Source organism: Haliotis rubra, unplaced genomic scaffold, assembly GCF_003918875.1.
Source record: "Haliotis rubra isolate DU_JTF1 unplaced genomic scaffold, ASM391887v1 Scf54, whole genome shotgun sequence".
Taxonomy (NCBI): Eukaryota; Metazoa; Mollusca; class Gastropoda; order Lepetellida; family Haliotidae; genus Haliotis; species Haliotis rubra.
In genome coordinates this window covers 3,072,837-3,094,430 of record NW_025767235.1, presented here as the reverse complement: position 1 = coordinate 3,094,430, position 21,594 = coordinate 3,072,837, and the positions used below count along the sequence as shown (strand labels likewise).

Genomic DNA, 21,594 nt, shown 5'->3' with positions numbered 1-21,594 from the left:
GATGTGCCCAATCTGAAGACACATGCTGTGCTGGTACCTGGATGAGATGTTGCTGTGTTGTTACCCTGGACACATTACACGTTGTTGCCATGTTGCACCTGGACGGATGCTCGTTGTTGCCATGTTGATACCTGATGCCATGCCACGTTGTTGCCATGTTGATACCTGGATGCACACGTTGTTGCCATGTTGGTACCCTGGATGTTCGTTATGTTGCCATGTTGGTACCTAATCCTGGATGAGATGCCGCCCATGTTAGTACCTGACCGCTTGCGATGCCTACCAATAGTTGATACCCTGGATGTACCTGGACGCTTGTTGCCATGTTGATACCTGGATGAGATGTTGCCATGTTGGTACCTGGATTACGTTGTTTGCAGAGCCATATTGATACCTGGATGCTACGTTGTTGCCATGTTGATACCTGGATGAGATGTTGTTGCCATGTTAGTACCTGGATGCTCGTTATTTGCCATGCAACATTATTGTACCTGGACGCTATGTTGTTGCCATGTTGACACCTGGATACCACTTTGTTGCCATGTTAGTACCTGGATGAGAATGTTGCTGCAAGCTGGTACCCTGGATGAGATGTTGCTGTGTTGGTACCTGGATGCCTACGATTGTTGCCATGTTGGTACCTGGATGCTCACGGTTGCCACTCTTGGTTGATACCTGGATGCTTTGCCACGCTTGCCGCCATGTATGATACCTGGATGATTCCATGTCACCATGTTAGTACCTGGATGAGATGTTAATTTGCTGTGCTGGTACCCTGGATGAGATGTTGCAAATGTTAAGCATCCACAGATGCCACGTTGCTGAACGGTGCTACGTTGGTACCTGAATGAGATATTTTCAGCAGATGTTGGCACACCTGGATGAGATATCTTTGCCATGTTGGCACCTGGATGCTTCCAGAGCATTGTTGCCATGCTGGGACCTGGATGCCACCTGTTATTGCCATGTTGATACCTGGATGAGATGTTCCCATGTTGGCACCTGGATGCTCAAAAGATCACATTCATTGCCATGTTGGGACCTGGATGCCATTATTGCTGCCTGCGTTGGGACCTGGATGCTATTGTTGCTGTTAGGAACCTGGATGCTACGCTGTTTCTGATTTGCCATGTTGGCACCTGGATGCCACGTTGTTGCCATGTGTTGACACCTGGATACCTACTTGTTGCCATGCTGTTAGTACCCGGATGAGATGTTGCTGTGCTGGTACCCGCAGCCTGGATGAGATGTTGCTGTGTTGGTACCTGGATGCCACGCTTTGCCAGCCATGTTGGTACCTGGATGCTACGTTGTTGCCATGTTGATACCTGGATGCTTCGTTGTTGCCATGTTGATACCTGGATGAGATGTTGCCATGTTAGTACCTGGATGAGATGTTGCTGTGCTGGTACCTGGATGAGATGTTGCAATGTTGGCATCTGGATGCTACGTTGTTGCCATGTTGGTACCTGAATGAGATGTTGCCATGTTGGCACCTGGATGAGATGTTGCCATGTTGGCACCTGGATGCTACATTGTTGCCATGTTGGGACCTGGATGCTACGTTATTGCCATGTTGATACCTGGATGAGATGTTCCCATGTTGGCACCTGGATGCTACATTGTTGCCATGTTGGGACCTGGATGCTACATTGTTGCCATGTTGGGACCTGGATGCTACATTGTTGCCATGTTGGGACCTGGATGCTACGTTATTGCCATGTTGGTACCTGGATGCTACATTGTTGCTATGTTTAATTGGTTCAAACAGATGTTGCCATGTTGGCACCTGGATGCTATGTTGTTGCCATGTGGGTATCTTGGTGGCAAGAAACGTTGGTACCTGGATGAGATGTTGCCATGTGGGTATCTTGGTAAGGCGTTGGTACTTGGAGTGAAATGTTGCTGTGTGGGTATCTTGGTAAAGACGTTGGTACCTGGATGAGATGTTGCTGCCTGATGTGGGTATCTCTTGGTAAGATGTTGGTACCTGGATGAGATGTTGCCATGTGGGTAACTTGGTAAGGCGTTGGTACCTGCAGGATATGTTGGTATCTTGGTAAGCAGTACCTGGATGAGATGTTGCAATGTGGGTATCTTGGTAAGACGTTGGTACTTGGAGGAAATGTTGCTATGTGGGTATCTTGATAAGATGTTGGTACCTGGAGGATATGTTGCTATGTGGGTATCTTGGTAAGACATTGGTACCTAGATGAGATGTTGCTATGTTGGTATCTTGGTAAGATGTTGGTACCTGGATGAGATGTTGCTATGTGGGTACCTTGGTAAGATGTTGGTACCTGGATGAGATGTTGTTATGTGGGTATCTTGGTAAGATGTTGGTACCTGGAGGATATATTGCTATGTGGGTATCTTGGTAAGACTTTGGTACCTGGATGAGATGTTTCTATGTGGGTATCTTGGTAAGATGTTGGTACCTGGATGAGTTGTTGCTATGTGGGTACCTTGGTAAGATGTTGGTACCTGGATGAGACGTTGCTATGTGGGTATCTTGGTAAGATGTTGGTACCTGGAGGATAAATTGCTATGTGGGTATCCTGGTAAGATGTTGGTATCTGGATGAGATGTCGTTATGTGGGTATCTTGGTAAGATGTTGGTACCTGGTTATGTTGCTATGTGGGTAATTTGGTAAGATGTTGGTACCTGGATATGTTGCTATGTGGGTACCTTGGTAAGATGTTGGTACCTGGATGAGATGTTGCTATGTTGGTATCTTGGTACGATGTTGGTACCTGGATGAGATGTTGCTATGTGGGCATCCTGGTAAGATGATGTTGCTATGTGGGATCTTGGTAAGATGTTGGTACCTGGATGAGATGTTGCTATGTGGGATCTTGGTAAGATGTTGGTACCTGGATGAGATGTTGCTATGTGGGATCTTGGTAAGATGTTGGTACCTGGATGAGATGTTGCTATGTGGGTATCTTGGTAAGAAGTTGGTACCTGGATAAGATGTGCATGCTCTCTCTTTCTCTCTCTCTACCGATCAATCGATCTACTCCAACCAGAGACCATATATGGTCTCTGCTCCAACCCACTCAAATGTATCACTATTTCATTGAACAGTCAAAACAAAAGACTTATACATTTAAAAAAATAAATAGTTTATTACAAAATATGTGTTAGTCATCATACAGTGATTGAGAAAACATGGAATGCAAATGAAGATCATAGCACTATTTACACAATATGGGGTGCATTGGTACACAAGCAACTGATACAGGCTTACTGCAATGTCCTGTGTGCATGCAAAGTTATACATCCTGGTGTTAACAAGCAACATCATAGCTTACCTACATATATATTTCTGTATGTCCAGGTAACCATCACTCAGTAATTACATGCAATGAAAACAAATGTGCATGGATATTATTCTAGTTTCTACATATGAATGAAAGACAAGGTTGATTAATCATGGTATATTTACAAATCAGTTCCAGTTTTCGTTTACATACAATGAATCACCATGATGCTTCACTCACTTGAACTTGAGCATAACATTAATAGTGAGTAAAAGTCCAGATAAGCTTGGAGCTGAGGTAACACAATGCAAACATCATCAGACTGAAGATTTTATCAATAATATGACATAGGCCTATTGCACATGAAAAGAATAAGATTGGGACCAAGTTAGTGGACTAGTTTAATAATAGTTATAATACATAGAAAACACATAATATTTGTAAACATGATCTATATATTATTTATCGCATCTGTACATATGGTATATAACTTCCATATCACATCTGTACACATGGTATATACATTACATGTCAAATCTTCACAGATTGTATATATCTTCCATACCACATCTGTACATATGGTATATACATTACATGTCAAATCTTCACAGATTGTATATATCTTCCATACCACATGTGTACATATGTACAGCTAACCTTCTAGTGCTTGACAAAACACCTTGGGTTGTGTACTTCCCAGGAAAACATCAGAATGAAAATCGATGCACACTTATTAACTGACTGTAGTTATAAAGTTAGTGATTTGAGCATGCACCTTGGGTTTTCAGTCTCACACAACTGACATACACACATTATTATTTTTATGACAAACATCCCAATGAAATCTGTACCGGTACCTATTTCACCTGTCAGTACAATGGCAACATGATAATACTGTTAAACAACTGGACAAAGGACCAGTGAATGTCACACATTTCTGTCTGCTCCACTTCATTTTGCTTTGACATTTTCTCTGAAAATAAGCAACATTATCACCTGTAAAGCTTGCACCACTCACTGCACAGTACTGGCAAGACAATGAGACAGAGGCAACACACAGCTCTAGGACATGGCCACAACATCCGTCAGATAACTCCATGTGTCATTCTTCAACATGGAGGTAACAACATCATTCAACTGCAGATCCTTGGCTATGTTGTACTGCATGCGTACATCCTTGCAGAAAGGCAGCAGCTTCTTGATGTTGTTCAGGTGTTGTTGAGGGGCACTGGTCACTGACTGCTGGAACCTGAAAACACACAGGTCATCTTACCTGGAGGTCTAATCACAGATCTTACTGCTTGCTAGCTGTTACGCTCAGTGTTACAGACTTGTATACAGTTTAAGCTAAAATAATCTAGAGTTGACATTACATAATCTGTAGTATACATTACCTAAGTTGTAGTAGATAGTACCTAATCTGAAGGACACATTACTTAAGTTGTAGTAGATAGTACCTAATCTGAAGGACACATTACCTAAGTTGTAGTAGATAGTACCTAATCTGAAGGACACATTACCTAAGTTGTAGTAGATAGTACCTAATCTGAAGGACACATTACCTATTCTGTTGTTGTAGTAGATAGTACCTAATCTGAAGGACATTACCTATTACCTAAGTTGTAGTAGATAGGTACCTAATCTGAAGGACATTACCATTACATTACCTAAGTTGTAGTAGATAGTACCTAATCTGAAGGACACATTACCTATTCTGTAGTATACATTACCTAAGTTGTAGCAGATAGTACCTAATCTGAAGGACACATTACCTAAGTTGTAGTAGATAGTACCTAATCTGAAGGACACATTACCTAAGTTGTAGTAGATAGTACCTAATCTGAAGGACACATTACCTATTCTGTAGTATACATTACCTAATCTGAAGGACACATTACCTATTCTGTAGTAGATAGTACCTAAGTTGTAGTAGATAGTACCTAATCTGAAGGACACATTACCTATTCTGTAGTAGATAGTACCTAAGTTGTAGTAGATAGTACCTAATCTGAAGGACACATCACCTATTCTGTAGTATACATTACCTAAGTTGTAGTAGATAGTACCTAATCTGAAGGACACATTACCTAAGTTGTAGTAGATAGTACCTAATCTGAAGGACACATTACCTATTCTGTAGTAGATATTACCTAAGTTGTAGTAGATAGTACCTAATCTGAAGGACACATTACCTATTCTGTAGTAGATAGTGCCTAAGTTGTAGTAGATAGTACCTAATCTGAAGGACACATTACCTAAGTTGTAGTAGATAGTACCTAATCTGAAGGACACATTACCTATTCTGTAGTATACATTACCTAAGTTGTAGTAGATAGTACCTAATCTGAAGGACACATTACCTATTCTGTAGTAGATAGTACCTAAGTTGTAGTAGATAGTACCTAATCTGAAGGACACATTACCTATTCTGTAGTATACATTACCTAAGTTGTAGTAGATAGTACCTAATCTGAAGGACACATTACCTATTCTGTACAAATAAGTCACCTAAATGTTGATGCCTTTGAGTCAGTCATCAAATTGCATACAAGAACAGACTTATTTTTAACCTTGATTGTTTTACTACCAAATGTCTTAGTTAAATCATCTCTTTAATGAAACTCTGAAATCACAACATGAGGGAACAACCATATAGTATATATTCTTTCTCCATTGACACTTTTCATCAGCTGATGAGGGAGTAAAAATACACTCCACAATGCCCTGTTCCTCATGTTACAGAAGTTGGCATCCATAAAGATTTCCCTAGCATTGGTTGAATCCAGGGCATATGACATGCATCATGATAGTTATTTTGAGATTATCAGAAGAGTTTGAAAATGCTTTGTCTTTTATGAAGTAATCCAAACATTTGTGAAATTTGACCTCTAGTGACCTTCACCTTAAACAGAGGTCATAAAAAAATCAATAACTTCTCTGAGACCTGCTCAAAAGATCATATCTATTAAGTCTTATCATGGGATCACATGTTGCAACTCGATCCAAGTATTGTGACTACGGTATCAGTGAATGAAAGGTGTTCTGTGGTGTACCTGCCGATGGCCTCCTGGATCATGGCAGCTTTGAGGCGTATGTGTGACCGCAGATCCTGGAGGTAGCGGAAGTCGCCATTCAGGATCACGTTGTAATAGATGGCCTCAGACCAGTTGGCACGTTTCCCATAAGCCTCGCTGACAATCAGAGACTGTAATTACAAGTTTGGATATGAATGGGTGAGTTTGGTTTAATAAAGCATCTGGTGATATTCCCACCACACCATACCTGCCAAGGGAGGCTATGAGGTCAGTGAACCTCATCTCAAACACTATACATACACGCATGGAAACGAATAAGGGAACACATGAAAGTACAAGTGTTCCTTTAATTGTTTCCAGAATTTCACCCACAGTGCAATATATACCTTGTGAAGAAACCCGGAAAGGAATAAAGGAACACTTGTACTTTCATGTGTCTCTTATTCGTTTCCATGAGCATATCTATATTTATTACCCACGTGGTCAATGTATGGGTAGTTACATACTAATCTCGTATGTTACACGAGTGTCGTGATCGCGCTGACCTGTGCTGTAACGACTTGACCTGAGATTCTAATGATTTGATTGGATAACCGATGACCTCTCAATTTGGTCCCATTGTGACGGAACTACTTGTTCATTCATAACAAACACGTGAATTCATTCATTCTACAACTTATATGCATTGTGGAAATGTAAACATTGCGAACGTTGCCGTATCGCTGTTTAATTGTGAGACATTACATCCGTCGAAAAACATAAACGTAATTTTTCCACCAATGATGTTAGCCGAATGAAGCAACTGCAAACCAAGAAACGGGGTGCTGCGGAATAGTTTACTGTAGGAGTCTGTAATGAGTGATGACAACTGACATGCATCGTGGCGTCGGTTACCAAGGGGAGCAGACGAGAATGCGTCAAGTAGTGGCGTCAATACAGTGTGACGTCATGCAAATGTGTACTACAGAACAAAATTCTTCCGCAACCTCTTTATGAAACCGGTTTCAGTTTGAAACCATAACAATAAAAAAAATACGCTATTTTGTCAATTTAATGCATGTAAGATGTGGGTAATGAATAAAATACCACACTCGGTCTCATAACATACAAATTATACGAAACTTGTGACCTTCCTATGGTTTCTGACCTCGCTTTTGCTCAGTCAGATACCATAGGAAGGACACTCATTTCGTGTTATTCCTATGTAATGAGACCTCGTGTGGTATTCTCTATGTATACACACAAAGACTGATACTCACTAGAAACAAATATGCATGATAACAATGTTAGGAAATATAAAATTGATGTTCATTTACATAGCAGCTACAGACATACTGGACAAATCATTGATCAAACCTCAACAAACTTGGGGTGTTGTGAGATGAGAGCTGTTACGCCCTCTGGGGAGAGGTTGACTACTTGGACACCTGAAGAAAGGTGCTGAAGTTGCAGCTCCAGCAGACGCGCTTGCCGCAGACACTGATGTGCATGACGCAGACAGCTGTCCTGCAAGCAATAGCAAATGTTAGCTTCATGAGTGAGTGAGTTAAGATTTAAAGTCACATCGGCAATATTTCAGCCATATCGTGACTAGTTCGAAATTCATAATACATACATATAACATATAAAACCCTGTCAACGAAGGACAGTAAAATTACTAGATTATCACAGATGAGGTAAAACTAGCCAGCATATATCTGTAAAAGTAGAAAATTATATTTGGACAATACAATATAAAAATGGGCTATTGATCGCCAACAGTTAGCTTCATGGACATTACACAGAACACTTACATTACATATACTTTACACAGTTTAGATCATTTGTATGTGTAAAGCAGCATCCTATATTGTCACTATGACGGTTAAACTTTGCTTATTTGTTATCTTTAAAAGTCCAAGCTTTGAACCCCGCAAATAGATGACAGTTTTGTGAACATCTTTGGTTGGGCATGATACTGTTTGAAATAAAGCTGGGGAATCTGCAATGCTAAGATCCCCTTGAGACTATTGATGTAGTGGTGTATGGAATGAGTAATATTGCAACAGCTGTCTCCAGTCTCCATCGCTCTAATTCTCGAAACATTTGTAGCCCTAAGAATTCTTAACTTTGATCCTAGCCAATGTGTTACTAATGGGCTTAAGAAGTTCATAGGGCTACGAACGTTTCGAGAATAGCTAGCCAGAATACTACAGAAAGTATCAAGTACCTTTACATAGCTCTCGGCAGCATCAGAGAAGTACTGGGCACTTCTCTTAAGGTTGTCCTGAACATCTCGATTGTTTTCTGTCAGATGTAAAAGGAAAAAGAATAGTTGCCAACAAATGTCAAATAGACATTAAACTTTTTCCAAATCATTAAAGACCAAGCTTTTTTGAACATTCTTCACGTCTATCATAGCATGAAATGCTTCAAGCTGATTGTTCCACTGTTTGCTGCAAGGTTTCTAGTAATATGCATTGCTGCAAAAACGTTAAGACAACATCATCCATTGTTCATTATCAGAGGCCCAGATAAGCTGCGTATCCGGGTAAAATACACATAGAATTACACATTGAAAAATAATTGTTGCGTACCAATTACGCATTTAAAATGTTAGATACGCAGAAAGTTTAAAACAAATGCGTACGGAATATATTTATAAAAATCGCTTGCGTAATGAAAAAGACATCGATTGCTATCAAGTTGTACTGTTAGTATAGGACAAGTGTTGTACTGTCAGTATAGTATGAGTGATTTTTTATGAAATCATTACCATTATATTTAAGTTGGTTTTGATTACCGCCTCGTTTTCCATTGACTGCTAGTATACAGTAACATCGGTAAAAATGTGTGAATTTAAATGGCTTCCGTATTTTACCCCATTCCATGTGCGTATAACTTCTGCTTACCACGTTCATGAGGGTCCGTATAACCTTAGTGTTGATTATATATATTTTACATAAAACCTGTAACTAAAATTACACAATGCTATGTTATATTTCTTTGGGTTAAATAATAGTACTCTGTATTATAGTTTACTGACGACTGCGTCAGAATTCGTCCCGTTATATTATTGTGCATATTTGAACTTGATCGCCGGGAAACATGTGCACAGCTGATTGCTATTTCCAGCTAAGATACACACGGTAATCTTAATCCCTGCAAATAATACAATGCCCAGCAAAAACAACTTAGAACTTAAAAGGTAAATAATCTTGTCTAGTGATGTTTAATTGCAAATTTGATGTCTCTACTGACAAAGTCGTCTTCTGTTGTTTGTTCACGCGATTTGATATGATGTTGTTTTCTTACCCCTGGAAAAAAGTTTGACAGACTGCTCTTTTTGGTCCTCAAAATTCGGCTTATAGACGGTAATATACGGTAGGACATCTGCTTAGTAAACTTACTTAATGACATATACTTAGGTGAGTAAAATGACTGAAATACTCACATATTTGAAAGCAGTGGGTAACAGAAAAAGAAATACCCACTCAACATTCATAATACCCACTCCAAACAAATACAGTGGGTACAGTACCCACATGAGCTAAATCTTATCTGGAGCTCTGCATTATGTCAGAAATAGTAACGACTGCATGTATCCATGCCAGGCCCCAGAGACTCTCTGACATCTTGTGATGGCTCAGAACACTAATTCTCTAAGGACAGACAATTCCTGGTAGTCTTTAACACAGGCAGGTACAGACAACTCCTGACTGAGTTATTTCCCTTGGCCAGCAGTAGGTTTAGTTAAGGTTATAATTGACCAGGACCATGTCCCACCAAGCAATCTTAGCACTATGATGATCTTCAGCATTTGTTATAGTATAGGAGATATGGTCACCTTAGCGTGAAGATCATTGGCAGAATGGGTCCCTGGATGACACTTTGCACTTTTTTAAAGTGCTGTGTGGCCATTACTTTTTTATGACATGATTGAATGTTTAAGCAACAGGATTTCAAATTTCCGAATGTTTCAGTGAAAAAAGCGACTTTGATCAATTACAGTGATAGGTAACTCTGACACAGACATTATCACCTGTGTCCCCTACTCTCCTTACCTAACGGTTTGGACCCGTGAAGGTGCGGGTTAGAATGAACCTTCGGTAACCCATGCTTGTCGTAAGAGGCGACTAACGGGATCGGGTGGTCAGGCTCGCTGACTTGGTTGACACATGTCATCAGTTCCCAATTGCGCAGATCGATGCTCAAGCTGTTGAGCACTAGATTGTCTGGTTTACAGACCGCCGCCATATAGCTGGAATATTGCTGAGTGCGGTGTAAAACTAAACTCACTCACTCACTTACCTAACGGTTTGTTCTTGAGGGCCTTCAGGTTCCGGCAGCCATACTCCTCCAGCATGTGTGCAATCTCCCGATGCATCATAAACTTGTGAGCCACCATCGTGTAGCTGTCCTTGTCCTCAGGGTGGAAGCGTTTCAGGTAGTCCAGGACCGCTGTCTTCAAGTTGTCACCCTGGCAACAGGAACACTTTCATAAATGTCTAGATAATGTCTTCACACACAATAGACACCAAGACAGCATGATCACTCAGTTATGCTCTCTGACACTAAAGTTATATGTCAATTAACAATCTATGACAAATATATGTCTACTAGCCTTAACTTGTGTCTTGGCTTTATTTTCAGTAGATTTGAGTGAGTGAGTGAGTGGGTGGGTGGGTGAGTGAGTGAGTTTGACATCACATCCTTGTCAGGACACAGACATCATTGTTAGCTAAATCAGTTAAACCAACAAATACAGAATCCGCCGGGGTCAGACAGCCAGTAGTGTCTACATACCCTCTCCATCCCCTTCCCCAGCAGCAGTTCGAACTTGTGGTGGAGTTTCAAGGCATCGAAGATATACGTCATCTCATTGAACCGGCCCACACCAGTCAGCAGCCGAATCTGTTGCATTTAAACAGTGACATTTATCACACTTGATCAGGCAAAAGCTGTATGAACCTTTATCTCCTAAATTTTATAGAAGGACATGCTTTTCACTGCTGACATATGTTGTAGTTGTGAAAAACAGGAATTTATGGCCAGAGGCGAGTGATTCAACAAAATAATTAACCATCCACACACAAGAGCCGTGTCAGCCTCATTAGCTCTATAATCAAAGCCCCATACAACTAACCAACAGCATAGAGACATCGATTTCAAATTACAGCGGAATGATATACTTCAGAATCTGAACCAGACTTCAGTGGATGTTGAAGTTCAGTCCTAATCAGTCCCGTCTGGATTAGTGAGATTAGAGCAGACGGTATGTAGCAGAAGGTAAAGAAAACGTAACTGTAGTTAGCATTTAAAGAAATATTACTTTTCAGTGTCCTGGTATTGTGAAAGACAGGTCCCACAGTAGAAAACCTGGGGCTCCTTCCACGAAGCAACCTTTACTAAGGTTAACCTTAACACCCATTCTTTAACACTGCACTAAGGTTACCTTAGTGACTTACAATCACCTTAATGCTTTGTGAAAGGAGGCCCTGGATTGTTGTTTGTGCTATATATTACCATGAGGGAAAACTCCTCCGCGTGGGTGAGACTGTCGGTGCAGATGCGTGCAGCTCGCAGCACGTGTGAGATGCCTTCCATGTTGCAGGCTGCAGTGTGACAGTCATGCGCCATGATCATAAGCTCGGTCTGTATCGCCAGGGCTACAAGCAAGACACGGAGGTCAAGTGACAAATCTATGATACAGCATTGTACATGTTAGCAGTCCTAAAACATACCAGCTAGGGCTGGGACGGGTAGGAAAAAATGGAATCGAGTACCCGCATGTACTTACCAGAATCGGAATCGAGTACCCGGAAATGTAAGGAATACAGCGCTTCTGTCAACTTTCTGAATATTCAATCACGATTTGACAGAGATTATTACAGAAAACATAGAAGGGTGGCAATAAGACATTAAAATGATCTCAAGCTATATAATTTACGTCGGTTTAACCAATATATAACAGTAACACCATTACTTACATTGCTCATTAAAATAAACTTTTCGTTCTTGCTGTTACTGTAACTTGATTACTCACTGCTCATGCGCAGATAAATTGCAGTCATTAATAATAACCTCCATTAATCGGACACTACCAATGATGTAAATGTGTGTTCCGTCATAATGAAAAAGACAAGTTATTATCTGCCCTTGTCATTATAGAGTTCTCTCCCTTTCCGGGTACTCGATTCCTAGAAATAGGACTGAATTCCAGCTGTACCCGATCCGGATTCGAGTCCCCAAGAACCCGTCCCAGCCCTAAAACCAGCTAATCCTGGCATGATGTATATCTAGCACGGCCGTTAGTAGAATTGCAGTTCCTAAATAGGAGACTCATTTCTTATTCCGAACACCTGCGGGCAAGTGACCAAACTTTGCCATATATATTTTGTCACAAGCACACTGGGCCATGTTGGAATTTTATGGGATTGGCTCAGTTAATTACCATCACAAATCGCAGTCAAATGATTCACCTAACTTGGTGGCTATAAGGGGATCAAGTTGTACATTACAGAAGTGTACCTACACTGTTAACTGATAATAGTTTTGTTTTACTCTCATATCTGTTGTACTATCAGCAAGCGCTGGATTTTGGGGGCTAGCTGTAAATGTGATCTCAGCATCATGACAAGAACCCCCTGCCAAGCTGGGTATTCTTGTTACAGGAATATTTGTCTTACTCTGGCCATTTGAGTGCAGGTCATCGGAGCAGTCGCCCACGGCCAGGGAGGCCTCCAGAAGGTTCTCCCCAAGGCGGGAGGGCTCCTTACACAGCTTGATGAACTGGTCAAACATGGAGATCTTCTCAATAGGGTTGAACATCATATCTCGAGGGCTGGATGCCCTCATACCTACAAGAATACAGGACATGGAGTCTTGGGAGTCATATTGGCCTTGATACACACAGGAGTATAATACACCATGTAACATACCTTTATGAGTGAGTGACATCAGGTCTTGAGGGCAAAAGGCCTTCATATCTGCTAAGCGCCATTCTCTTCCCACAGAGGTTACTCCTGTCATATCTTCCTACGTAACCTCTGTTCTAATACGGCCCTTTCATGGTGTGAGCGTTCAAGACTCGTGATTGGAGGCAATCAGATTTAGTTGTGCAATCAGCGACGTTGTTTCAAAAGTGATCATTCGCAAGGCCTCGGTAATTTCCGTATGCTTCGAGAAAACTAAACCTCTTCCCCTGCGCGATGCGCAAACGTTTCTTCTAGACAGAACTCAGTCATGTTATGGCGGATCAGTGGCGTCTCCATCGCTAGCCATTAAACGTCTTGTGTGTAATATCAACACAAGTCCCCGGCAGATGGGGGATATTTGTGGCCCCACATTTGCTTGTGTTAGTCAAGTTGAATCTAAGTCGATGTAACACGTGTTCTGATTGGATAGAAAGAAGGGAGATAATTCGTGTTGCGATCTTTTGCCGCTAGGGGATTTTATGAGAACCGGGAAATATGGCCGTATTAGAACAGAGGTTCGTAGGAAGATATGACAAGTAACCTCTGTGGGAAGAGATGGCTAAGCGCATGTTATTGGCATATTAGACCTTTCAGAGAGTAGTACACATCAGTACCTTCATAAAAATACTGTTTCCTTGTCGTTTTTTGTTGAGCCATTTGAAAACAATATAGAACTTATCTTTAAAACACTTAATACAACCAAACTAAAGTTAGAAAACTTGAAAGATTTGGAGAAGAGATAAACAAAAAATAGTCTAAATCGTGATATGCTCACATAAAAAACAAGTGTTTGCCACTGATATGGCAATGTCCCCCGCCGCTAAAGAATGGAATATCTATATTTACTACTTTTTATTTTTGGGTCACATACAAGATGCCTGAAATGACTGGTGTCTGCGTAATCCCCCAGTGTAGGCTGTCACCAAATTTGAAGACATTGGGTACAACAGTCCATGAGATGCCGTGTTAAGAAGAGTTTGAAAAGTGTTCAAAGTGTCGTGGTGACCTTGAAAATAAGGTCAAGGTCACCTAAATAAACTGGTGTCTGCGTAATCCCCTAGTGTAGGCTGTCACCAAATTTGAAGACATTGGGTACAACAGTCAATGAGATGCCGTGTTAAGAAGAGTTTGAAAAGTGTTCAAAGTGTTGTGGTGACCTTGAAAATAAGGTCAAGGTCACCTAAATAAACTGGTATCTGCGTAATCCCCTAATGTAGGCTGTCACCAAATTTGAAGACACTGGGTACAACAGTGCATGAGATATCGCGTTAACAAGAGTTTGAAAAGTGGTCAAAGTGTCGTGGTGACCTTGAAAATAAGGTCATGGTCACCCAAATCGACTGGTGTCTGCATAATCTCTCAATGTAGGCTGTCACCAAATTTGAAGACATTGGGTACACCAGTTCATGAGATATAGCGAATCAGGACGGACGGACGGACGGACGCCGCTGAAGACATAGTCCCCCGTTCCGTGTTGCGGCGGGGGACAATGAGACATTATTATCTTGTCAGATTGTGGTTTCTTTGTTCAGACTCTCTGTCCCTTACATGAAGTGTTCAGTAATGTAACTAATCTGTTCACTGACCTTGACCCGACTGTCCTCCCATGCTGACCTTGAGAGCCTTGATGATGGATACAGACAGGAAGCTAGCGACCTGTGACACAAGAAGCAATGTAACAGCAAACATTATTCCACATCTCTTCAGCAAAAACTCAAAAAATTTGTATTAGTTTCGCTAATCTTTTGGCTTCAATAATTTTAGGAATATTGCTAGATATGTATCAAGAAAATTGGAATGCTTCTGTTTAAAATATAATGAAAAATCAGTCTGGTTTAAAAATCCAAACATAAACCTGTCTCACTTTGAAAACAATTTGCACCAGCCTCACATCTATGCCAACTGCATACCCACCCTATGTAACAGCAATGATACAGTAAGAAAGTTGGTTAGTAACCTGCTCATCTGACAAACAACTGGTGCTCAGATAGTCCCTGGCAAGGATAAACCGCTGGGGATACGATGTCCGCAGTAGCTCATCCAGGACTGAAAACTCCTCTTTATTAACAACTTGTGCATATTCCACATCAAGCACCTGGAAAAAACATCGAACACCTGTAAACATCTTACTACAATAAGTATGATATTTAGCAAAGCAAAATATATTATCCATTTTCTGTCAACTACACTTATTTTCGATCCGTGAGTAGACGCAATATGATTGTGAATTCTTTGAATAAGGTGGACCAAACTTATAATTATTGGTAACTACCAGTTGTCTGTGGTCTGTGTTTGCTGCGATTAGAACCCCATCGCGGGGGATCGGCTTAAGTACGAAACATACCATTTTGACACTGATTTTAAGGGTCAAGTTTGGGGGTCGGCTTATCTATGGGGTCGGCTTATCTACGGTATTAAATGGTAAGCACTCACACCAACTTCACAAGCACCTTGATACTGTGTATTTACCTACAGAAGAACAAGATATTCAAACCCAAGACCATGTACACCTCCCTTGAGTCTGTCTTGTAGCCTAAGGAAATTACCACTCACACAAACTTTTTGAACACATGACATTGCTACAGAAAGAATTAGAAATGTAAACCTTGCACAACATGACACTCGCTTGATACAGTCTATTTATCTACAGAACACTGTCATGGGTCAACACATACACATGCAACTTTAAATGCGGTGATTATCCTCAGGCAGCACTGTTGCCCATGGTTACAGTGCCCAAGTAGCTTCTCCATGACAACAATGGCATCTTCCTTCTCAACAGGCAGAAAGTCCCAGGATGTAGAGGCAGTTGCCAGACTGACAGCTGAAGTAAGATTCACCATAAGTACATCAGTTGCAGGTTATAGAGAAACATTAATGCATAATGCTTATAATGTACAAAGACAATTGATCCACCATAATACACAAACATACCAAATATTTTTAGTGAGTGAGTGAGTTAGTTTTACACCGCACTCTGCAATATTCCAGCTATATGGCGGCAGTCTGTAAACAATCGAGTCTGGGCCAGACTATCCAGTGATCAACAGCATGAGCATCGATCTATGCAATTGGGAACCGATGACATGTGTAAACCATGTCAGCGAGCCTGACCACCCGATCCCGTTAGTCGCCTCTTTACGACAAGCATGGATTACTGAAGATCAATATTCTAACCCGGATCTTCACAAGTCAAATATTTTTAGAAAGTTGATCACTCTTCCAGTCATATTGTACAAGAGTCAGCTACTGCTCCTCTAGTAGTATCCCAGCTCCCTCTAGAGGTACAACTGAACTATCCACCTCCCACTATCAGCTGTATAGCCACAGAAAGTACAAATATTTCTTAACGTAAGGCGTCAGCACTTACAACTTGATGTGCGACTAAACCCAGAGAATGATCCAAGGCTTGACCTTGACCTTCTGTCTATTGTCAGAAGACTCCTTATCTCAGGTTCCATTGTTTCTCGAGTAACAGTGTCATTACTGAGCCGTATACATGTCTGAAACACACCAATATCAGCAACTTTGTATTTGAAAACAACACAATTCAAATACAAGATGCTGTTAACAGAGATGAGGGATGTTATTTTCATGGATGATGGATGCTACTTAAATAGATGGCTACTTACAATGATGCTGGATGCTACTTAAATAGATGGCTACTTACAAGGATGATGGGTGTTACTCAAATGAATGGCCACTTACAAGGATGATGGATGCTACTTGAATAGATGGCCACTTACAAGGATGATGGATGCTACTTGAATAGATGGCTACTTACAAGGATGATGGGTGTTACTCAAATGAATGGCCACTTACAAGGATGATGGATGCTACTTGAATAGATGGCCACTTACAAGGATGATGGATGCTACTTGAATAGATGGCTACTTACAAGGATGATGGGTGTTACTCAAATGAATGGCTACTTACAAGGATGATGGATGCTACTTAAATAGATGGCTACTTCCATGGATGATGGGTGTTACTCAAATAAATGGCTACTTACAAGGATGATGGATGCTACTTAAATAGATGGCTACTTACAAGGATGATGGGTGTTACTCAAATGAATGGCTACTTACAAGGATGATGGGTGTTACTCAAATGAATGGCCACTTACAAGGATTATGAGTGTTACTCAAATGAATGGCCACTTACAAGGATGATGGGTGTTACTCAAATGAATGGCTACTTACAAGGATGATGGATGCTACTTAAATAGATGGCTACTTACAAGGATGATGGGTGTTACTCAAATTAATGGCTACTTACAAGGATGATGGGTGTTACTCAAATGAATGGCTACTTACAAGGATGATGAGTGTTACTCAAATGAATGGCTACTTACAAGGATGATGGGTGTTACTCAAATGAATGGCTACTTACAAGGATGATGGATGCTACTTAAATAGATGGCTACTTACAAGGATGATGGATGCTACTTGAATAGATGGCTACTTACATGGATGATGGGTGTTACTCAAATGAATGGCTACTTACAAGGATGATGGGTGTTACTCAAATGAATGGCCACTTACAAGGATTATGAGTGTTACTCAAATGAATGGCCACTTACAAGGATGATGGGTGTTACTCAAATGAATGGCTACTTACAAGGATGATGGATGCTACTAAATAGATGGCTACTTACAAGGATGATGGAAGGATGATGGATGCTACTTAAATAGATGGCTACTTACAAGGATGATGGGTGTTACTCAAATTAATGGCTACTTACAAGGATGATGGGTGTTACTCAAATGAATGGCCACTTACAAGGATGATGAGTGTTACTCAAATGAATGGCTACTTACAAGGATGATGGGTGTTACTCAAATGAATGGCTACTTACAAGGATGATGGATGCTACTTGAATAGATGGCTACTTACAAGGATGATGGATGCTACTTGAATAGATGGCTACTTACATGGATGATGGGTGTTACTCAAATGAATGGCTACTTACAAGGATGATGGATGCTACTTGAATAGATGGCTACTTACATGGATGATGGGTGTTACTCAAATGAATGGCTACTTACAAGGATGATGGATGCTACTTGAATAGATGGCTACTTACATGGATGATGGGTGTTACTCAAATGAATGGCCACTTACAAGGATGATGGGTGTTACTCAAATGAATGGCTACTTACAAGGATGATGGATGCTACTAGAATAGCTGGCTACTTACAAGGATGATGGGTGTTACTCAAATGAATGGCCACTTACAAGGATGATGGATGCTACTTGAATAGATGGCTACTTACAAGGATGATGGGTGTTACTCAAATGAATGGCTACTTACAAGGATGATGGATGCTACTTAAATAGATGGCTACTTACAAGGATGATGGGTGTTACTCAAATGAATGGCCACTTACAAGGCAAGGATGATGGATGCTACTTGAATAGATGGCTACTTACAAGTATGATGGGTGTTACTCAAATGAATGGCCACTTACAAGGATGATGGGTGTTACTCAAATGAATGGCCACTTACAAGGATGATGGATGCTACTTGAATAGATGGCTACTTACAAGGATGATGGGTGTTACTCAAATGAATGGCCACTTACAAGGATGATGGATGCTACTTAAATGGATGGCTACTTACAAGGATGATGGATGCTACTTAAATGGATGACTACTTACAAGGCTGATGGATGCTACTTAAATGGATGGCTACTTACAAGGATGATGGATGCTACTTAAATGGATGGCTACTTACAAGGATGATGGCAAGATCCTGACTGTAGTGATAAAAGACGCTGGTCACCTGGCAACTCTCACGAATCTTGCCCTCATCAAGTAACTGTCCGATCAGTGAGTTAAGAGCTTGTGTTTCCTGAAACCATCATTGAAGTGGTAACCATGTTACTCAACTGGACAATTATATAGGTTATTCTAGGAAGTGATCTATCAGTCATCATAGAACAAGTGAGTGAATGAACACTGTTGCGTTACGCTGTATTGACTATATTTTAGAACAAAGAATACTGCAAATGAAAATGCATTTTTTAAATATGAAAACAAAACTGAGGCATTGATGGTATAGAGTGTCACATGTACATTGTGTTCTAGGTGAATGAAGTAAAGCTGCACCAAGCTTCATTACAATACCTCAGGTGAGACATGTGACTGTCTTCTACTGGGTGGCATCTTTCCCAGGCAGAGAAGCTCGGACTTATCTGCTGATGACTTCCCATTGTCTGTGGCCTCCGTGACAGACAGGATCTCCTCCACAGGCTCGCTACTCTCCTCACTCTCCCCCTACAACAAACAACACACCAACTTCTAAAAGCTACTCTCCTCACTCTCCCCCTACAACAAACAACACACCAACTTCTAAAAGTTACTCTCCTCACTCTCCTACAACAAACAACACACCAACTTCTAAAAGCTACTCTCCTCACTCTCCCCTACAACAAACAACACACCAACTTCTAAAAGCTACTCTCCTCACTCTCCCCCTACAACAAACAACACACCAACTTCTAAAAGCTACTCTCCTCACTCTCCCCCTACAACAAACAACACACCAACTTCTAAAAGCTACTCTCCTCACTCTCCCCCTACAACAAACAACACACCAACTTCTAAAAGCTACTCTCCCCACTCTCCCCTACAACAAACAACACACCAACTGCTAAAAGCTACTCTCCCCACTCTCCTCACTCTCCCCTACAACAAACAACAACACCCAACTTCTAAAAGTTACTCTCCTCACTCTCCCTACAACAAACAACACACCAACTGCTAAAAGCTACTCTCCTCACTCTCCCCCTATAACAAACAACACACAAACTTCTAAAAGTTCGGGCTACCTCCCTCACTCTCCCCTATAACAAGCCTAGTGGTTAAAGCTTTTTGAGTGGCATTAGTCAGCCCCGAAGACCGGGTTCAATCCCCCCATGGGTACAATGTGTGAAGCCCATTTCTGGTTCCCCCGCCGTGATGTTGCTGGAATATTGCTAAAAGCGGCGTAAAACCAAACTCAGTCAGTCAGTCTAAAAGTTCATCATGAATTGTAAATAGTCACAAATCGAAACATTTCTTCTAGCAAACATTATCAAAGATGTATTGCCATATTACTTTCATTCTTATTAACACTGTCACAGCAATCATCTTGAAATATCCTATGATCATCACCGTGACAACCGTGACCAGCACCACATTGTTTAAGACAACATTAGAAAATACAGGATAATTTGAAGTAAAGGCAGAAGGAGGAACACACACTTCAATACGATCCAGTCATTGTGACTCCTATGGGTCAGTATGCACACACTACCTTTTGTTGTGAGATCTTGGCTTGTATGGGTCAGTATGCACACATTACCTTTTGTTGTGAGATCTTGGCCTGTATGCGACAGTGCCACATCTGCCTGTGAACCCGGTCATACAGGCTGTCTGTGTCCTCGCTGCCCGTCATCAGTTCCAGACACAGCTGGTAGATACCGGCCTTCTCACTCATGCTGCCAATTGCTTCTGCTTCCAGCTGTAAACAAACGCAACATGTCTTTTAATTTCAGCATATGGATAGATGTCGGATCACGAGGCTCTGAAGCTCACCTACATTGTTTCCTACATGAATCATTGGAGATCAAATTCCACATAAGTTTGAAATTTTGTGGGCTCTTGGTTCAGCTTATGTAAAAACTGAATTGTGTTGTAGAGCGTGAATAGAGTAGTCAGTATGTTACTTTTCTAACATACAAATATATCAACTACACTTGTAGTTAAGCCTTTGCAGTCCTGACATACAGACATTGATTAAATAATCTACAGAAGTTTCATGTCTCAGTGAACTCAGTGAATATTCAGTCTGATCATGTACTTTATCCTCTCTATTTCAAATTGTTTAAAAAGTGACCACTTGTTTAATCTTACTTTGAAGAAATCTATGACACTAGATGGCGAGATCTGATTCAGTCTGAACTTTTCCATACATGACCTCCAGAACTGGGCCCTGGCAACCTTTGACCTCCACACCAGAGTCTTCTAACATCTCTTTCTCTGTTAACATCTGAAGGTAAAACGCATGCTCATTGCATAGTTTGTCCACAAAGAACATTTCAAGTCCTGAGTCAAAGTGGCTGACTAGTTGATCCTCCTCCTGAACAGTGAAAGATATTACTACTCAAGTAGTAAACCAACAGATGGTAAGATACGAAACTCTTACAACAAACGTTTGATGTACAAAGTTGACCTGTCTTGTAGGATGAGTGAGTTTAGTTTTACGCCACTTTTAGCATTATTCCAGCAATATCACGGCGGGGGACACCAGAAATGGGCTTCACACATTGTACCCATGTGAGGAATCGAACCAA

General features: G+C 41.0%; 1 protein-coding gene across 1 annotated transcript in view; it reads right to left on the bottom strand.

Annotated features, from left to right (window-relative positions):
- Positions 1 to 3,107: 3,107 nt before the first annotated feature.
- LOC124253357 (spatacsin-like) overlaps positions 3,108 to 21,594 on the bottom strand; it is a 66,362-nt gene continuing 47,875 nt past the window's right edge. The window contains 16 exon segments of the mRNA XM_046687107.1: positions 3,108 to 4,513; positions 6,318 to 6,469; positions 7,656 to 7,805; positions 8,509 to 8,585; positions 10,590 to 10,758; positions 11,085 to 11,192; positions 11,805 to 11,947; positions 12,968 to 13,138; positions 14,842 to 14,911; positions 15,213 to 15,350; positions 15,931 to 16,079; positions 16,626 to 16,758; positions 18,993 to 19,109; positions 19,385 to 19,534; positions 20,604 to 20,762; positions 21,155 to 21,262. Coding sequence (XP_046543063.1) covers positions 4,327 to 4,513; positions 6,318 to 6,469; positions 7,656 to 7,805; positions 8,509 to 8,585; positions 10,590 to 10,758; positions 11,085 to 11,192; positions 11,805 to 11,947; positions 12,968 to 13,138; positions 14,842 to 14,911; positions 15,213 to 15,350; positions 15,931 to 16,079; positions 16,626 to 16,758; positions 18,993 to 19,109; positions 19,385 to 19,534; positions 20,604 to 20,762; positions 21,155 to 21,262 — 2,181 coding nt within the window. The 3' untranslated portion in view covers positions 3,108 to 4,326.